Raw genomic sequence first — 5,985 nt, 5'->3', positions numbered from 1 at the left:
AAGAAGCAGGCCCTAGCAGAGAAGCCTTATGTGGGGCTCAATCTCAGAACCCTGGGATCACACCCTGACCCAAAGGCAGACACTTAAAGACTGCACCACCCAGGCGCCCCAAATCAGTTGCTTTTCTATACACTAACAATGTAACTATAGAAAGAGAAATTAGGGCATCGATTGCATTTACAATAGTACCAAATACCATAACTTGGAACAAACCTAACCAAATAGATAACTTGGAATAAACCTAACCAAACCCATGGAGGATCTATACTTTAGAAACTGCAGAACACTTATGAAATAAATTCAAGAATACACAACAAGTTGGATTGGAAGAATAAACTGTTAAATGTCTATACAACCCAGAGCAATCTATACTTTCAATGCCATCCCGATCAAAATACCAATGACATTTTTCAAGAGCTGGAACAAACAAACCTAAAATTTGTATGGAACCAGAAAAGATCCCGAATCACCAAGGAAATGTTTAAAAAAAAAAAAAGCTGGGGGCATCACATTGCCTGATTTCAAACTATATTACAAAGCTGTGGTCACCAAGACAGCAAGGTACTGGCACAAAAACTGACATATAGATGAATGGAACAAAATAGAGAGTCCAGATATGGACCTTCAACGCTATGGTCAACTAATCTTTGAGAAAGCAGGAAAAAATATCCAATTGAAAAAAGACAGTCTCTTCAATAAAGGCTGCTGGGAAAATTGGACAGCTCTATACAGAAGAATAAACTCAACCATTCTTTCACACCATACACAAAGATATACTCTAAACAGATGAAAGACCTCGATGTGAGACAGAAATCCATCAAAATCCTAGAGGAGAACAGAGGCAGTAACCTCTTCGACATTGGCCACAGCAACTTCTTTCAAGACACATACCCAAAGGCAAGGGAAACAAAAGCAAAAATGATCTATTGGGACTTCATTGAGATTAAAACTTCTGAATAGCAAAGGAAACAGTCAACCAAACAAAGAGGCAATCCACGGAATGGGAGAAGATATTTGCAAATGACACTACAGATAAAGGGCTGGTATCCAATGTCTATAAAGAACTTCTCAAACTCAACACCCAAAAACAAATAATCAAGTGAAAAAATGGGCAGAAGACATGAACAGACACTCTCCAAAGAAGACGTATGAATGGCTAACAGACACATGAAAGAATGTTCAGCATCATTAGCCATCAGGGAAATTATAATCAAAACCACATTTAGATACCACCTTACACCAGTTAGAATGGCAAAAATTAACGAGGCAGGAAACAGCAAATGTCGGCAAGGATGTGGAGAAAGGGGAACCCCCCTACACTGTTGGTGCGAATGCAAGTTGGTACAGCCACTTTGGAAAACAGTATGGAGGTTCTTCAAAAAGTTAAAAATAGAGCTACCCTATGACCCAGCATTTGCACTAGTGGGTATTTACCCCAAAGACAGAGATAGTGAAAAAAGGGGCACATGTGTCCCAATGTTCATAGCAGCAATGTCCACAATAGATAAACTATGGAAGGAGCTGAGATGCCCTTCAACAAATGAATGGATAAAGAAGATGTGGTTCATATATACAATGGAATATTTTCAGCTACCAGAAAGGATGAATACCCACCATTTGCGTCAACATGGATGGAACTGGAGGGGATTATGCTAGGTGAAATAAGTCAAGCAGAGAAAGACAATTATCATATAGTTTCACTTATATGTAGAATATAAGGAATAGTGTGGAGGACATTAGGAGAAGGAAGGGGAAATCAGAGGAGGAGACCAACCATGACAGACCATGGACTCCGGGAAACAAACTGAGAGTTTCAGAGAGAAGAGGGATGGGGGGTTGGGTTTGTGTACTGATGGACATTAAGGAGGGTATGTATTGAAATGAGCACTGGGTGTTATATGCAAGTAATGAAACATGGAACACTACATCAAAAACTAATGAAGTACTCTATGGTGACTAACATAATATAATAAAAAAAAGATTAAAGACTAGAACAATATAAATGGCTACATAAAAGACCTAAAATTTCTGATACAATATATTACTGAAGAACACAATCTTCCCAGGAAATGATTCAGGAGCGAATATATAACCATTTGGCTTTGGTACTTTTCAGAATAATTCTGCCTCAAAGCAAAAAATAGAATTAAATTGGTCTTTAAAAAAAAGATTAAAAAGAAAGATAAAAAAAACCTTAAAAGAAACCAAAAAGAAATTTTGGAGCTGCAAAATACAATAACTGAAATAAAAAGTTCACTAGAGGAGTTCAAAGGCAGATTTGAGCAGATAGGATAAAAGAATCAGTTAACTTGAAGACAGAAAAATGGAGATTATTCAGTCTGGAAAAAAAGATTGAAGAAAAGTGAACAGAGCCTAAGGGACCTGTGGGATTCCATCAAACATATCAACACACACAACAGAGCTGTCTCAGGAGAAGAGAGAGAAAGGGGCAAAGCAAATAGTTGAAGTAGAAATTGTTACCAAGTGTTCAATGGAAAAGGAAAGAAGCCTTGCTTCTTTTTGCTGCCATGATAAAGAATTACGGGACAGTGAAATGAAAGTAAAGCAAAGTTTTATTAAAGTGCACTCCAAGGGAGGAACAGACCAGTGGAGAGAGACAAAGGCTCAGAAATTCCAGAGTGTAGGCTTATATCAAGTTTTTCTTTTGGGTGAGTCCTTTGAGTCACAGGACTATATTATATAATAATTAGCCACCTATGCATGTCCTTTCCCAGGACGTATTCAAAATGCCTGCATCCAGTAGGAAACCACATTATTTCTATTCTGGGGACATAGGTCAAATAAGGACAAGGGGCTGCTTTCTGCACAAGTGCAAGGAGCACAACAAACTTAACTCTTTCTCTGCCAGAATGGTGTAACCTCAAAATAACTGCTAGATTGGTGGAATGGAGTGGTTCCTGGGCAGTCCTTGGTTGGGGCTGTCCATCAGGACATGTAAGGTCCATCGTCCTGTCACTCATGCCTAACTTCCTGCTTAATAAAATGACTGAAAACTTCCCAAATTTTATGAGAGACATGACTGTAAATATCCAAGGAGCTTAACAAACTCTAAGGAAGATGAACTAAGAAAAACCTACACTGAGACACATAATCAAATTTTTGAAAAACAACAAAGAGAAAAAAACTTGAAAACAGCAAGAAGCAACTCATAACATACAAGTGATCCTCAATAAGATTATCATTAGATTTCTCATCAGAAATTTTAGTTCGCAGAAGGTAGTGGGCCAATATATTCAAAGTAGGAAAAAAAAAAAAACCTGTCAACTACAAGTCCCAAAATGAAAAGCCAAAAATGAAAATGACGGTATGTACCGGTGATATGAAGTGATGAATATGGCATTTTACCTCTGTGGTTTTCCTCCCAATAACCTACCACCCCAGTATAATCATTAAAAAGAAATTCAGACAAATTCCATTTGAGGGACATTTGAGGTGCCTTGGTGGCTCAGTTGGTTAAACAACTGCCTTCAGCCCGGGTCATGATCCCAGGGTCCTGGGATCAAGCCCTACATTGGGCCCCCTGCTCAGAGGGAAGCCTGTTTCTCCCTCTCCCTCTGCCTGCTGTTCCCCCTGTTTATGCTTGATCTCTCACTCTCTGTCAAATAAATAAAATCTTTTTAAAAAATGAAAATACAAATTATAACATTGCATGAGATGCAGTAAAAGCAATGGTCAGAGGAAAACTTACAGCATTAAATGTATTTATTAGAAAAGAAGATCTAAACCAATAATTTAATCTTTCACCCTTATAAGAAACTACAGACAGAAGAGCCATTTAGGCCTCAAGCAAGCCAAAGAAAAGAAATAAAATCAAAACAGAAATCAATGGATGTGAAAACAGGAAAACAATAGAGAAAAAATCAGCAAATCAAAAATTGATTCTTTGAAAATATCAATACAATTGATAAAACTGTAGCAGGGCAAAACAAGAAACAATAGAAGACAAAAATTACCAATATCAGTAATTAACAGTTAGTTAAGGACGTGAGGGTGATCTGGCTGTGATATCTGTCACTTCATTGATCACTGGTGTTGATTTGGTTGGTCTGGCTGGTGAGGTGGGTATCCCCTTCCTCCCTCACCGGTCCTCCTGAAGCTGAGTGCTTGGCCCAAGAGAACAACCTTCCCCCATACAGGAGGACCATTTTCCTCAGTCAAGGTATAGGAGGACCTGTGCTCCCCTGCTAGAACCTCCAGACAATCTCTCAAGGTCCATTTGTAGAACAGTAGAGTAGTCAAGCTTCCAAGATTCCAGACACACCCAAATGAGGCACTGCATGTGGCAGTCTGCCTTTCAAAAAAAAAAAAAAAAAAAAAGGTTAAAAGTGCTGATCCCTTGGATATTTTAAAAAATTGTAAAGAAATATTATGAACAACTCTATACCCATAAATTTGATAATTTGGATGAAATGGACCATTTATTTGAAAGATACAAGCTACCAAAAATCACAGCATAAAATTCTATTTATTAAATAAATTACATCAATAACTAGTAATCTGTCAAAAAAGAAAGCAGCAGAACTAAATATGCTTCACAGATGAATTCTCTCAAACATTTAAGAAAGAAGAGATATCCAATCTCTACATTCTCTTCCAGAAAATAAGCAGAGGTAACACTTCCTAACTCATTCTGAGATAACATTGTCCTTGTATCAAAACCAGGTGTATGTATTATTTTAACAATAAAAAGAAATGAGCTATCAAGCCAAGAAAAGGCATCGATGGACTTCAAATGCATATTGCTATATTTAAAAAGCCAAATTGAGAGGGTTAAATATCATATGATACCAATTTATAACATTCTGGAAAATGAAAAATTATAGAGTTAATAAAAAGATCAGTGATTGTCATGGGCTCAGAAGTGTGGAGGGGTTGAATAGATGAAGCAGAGGGGATTTTTAGAGTGGAGAAACCATTCTGGTGTGCTTAATCCCCACTCTTAAGTATCAGCTATTTACAGTGACTTCATTCCAAATAGTACAGTATGAAAAGTGGGAAAGAGAGAGAAACTTTACAGTGGAGAAACCTGACAAACTACCCCAGCCTGGTGATCAAGGTCAACACTGACAGTGATAGGTAATGTGGACGGTATGTACCGGTGATATGAAGTGATGAATATGGCATTTTACCTCTGTGGTTTTCCTCCCAATAACCTACCACCCCAGTATAATCATTAAAAAGAAATTCAGACAAATTCCATTTGAGGGACATCCTATAATATAATTGACCAATGCTCCTCAAATCCGTCAAGATCATTAAATCAAGGGAAGTCTGAGAATTATGCCACAAGCCAAGAAAAAGCCCAAGGAAAAATGACAAGTAAATGTAAAGTGGGATCCTGAACAAAATTCTAAAACAGAAAAAGACATTCTGGAATTCACTTCCAAGCTGGAAACTGGGGAGATGGCTGAGACTGACCCCAAGACCATGCAGGATCTCACCTTGGTGGTGCAGACAGTCCTGCAACAGATGCAAGATAAATTTCAAACCATGTCTGACCAGATCATTGGAAGAATTGATGACATGAACAGTTGCATTGGTGACCTGGAGAAAAACATTGCAGACCTCATGACACAGGCTGGGGTGGAAGAGCTGGAGAGTGAAAACAAGATTTCTGCCACACCAGAGTTGAAGATGGTTAATTTGCACTGAAGTCCAGAACACCATTTTTATAAGCAGGAAGACTGAATGGATTTTTGAAGCAACTGCTATGTGTAGACAGGTTTTCTATTCTAAAGTGTGTGTTCTTCTTACCACATATTATATAGTTGATCTATAGAGTAATTCTCCCCCCAGTTTCTTGAACATGGTAACTCCACATCTTGGACCTTGGTCAGTCATGCTGTTAAATATTAAACACCAAAACTTTGGCAGTTCCTGAAAAAGAAAAAAAACATTCTGTAAAAACTGAGGAAATATCAGTAAACTATAGACTTCAGTAGTAATAGTAATAGTAAGAAGAAG

The 5,985-nt window shown here is 37.8% G+C and overlaps 1 protein-coding gene across 1 annotated transcript; it reads left to right on the top strand.

Moving 5' to 3' along the window:
* The first annotated feature begins 5,424 nt into the window (after positions 1–5,424).
* LOC130541931 (heat shock factor-binding protein 1-like) lies at positions 5,425–5,673 on the top strand. Its single transcript, XM_057303603.1, has one exon. It carries the CDS (start codon positions 5,425–5,427, stop codon positions 5,671–5,673), a length of 249 nt encoding a protein of 82 aa, XP_057159586.1.
* The last annotated feature ends 312 nt before the right edge of the window (positions 5,674–5,985 follow it).

The sequence above is a fragment of the Ursus arctos genome, unplaced genomic scaffold (genome assembly GCF_023065955.2).
Source record: "Ursus arctos isolate Adak ecotype North America unplaced genomic scaffold, UrsArc2.0 scaffold_28, whole genome shotgun sequence".
NCBI lineage: Eukaryota > Metazoa > Chordata > Mammalia > Carnivora > Ursidae > Ursus > Ursus arctos.
Note: the sequence above shows the minus strand (reverse complement) of the source record. Positions and strands in the feature narration are given on the sequence as shown.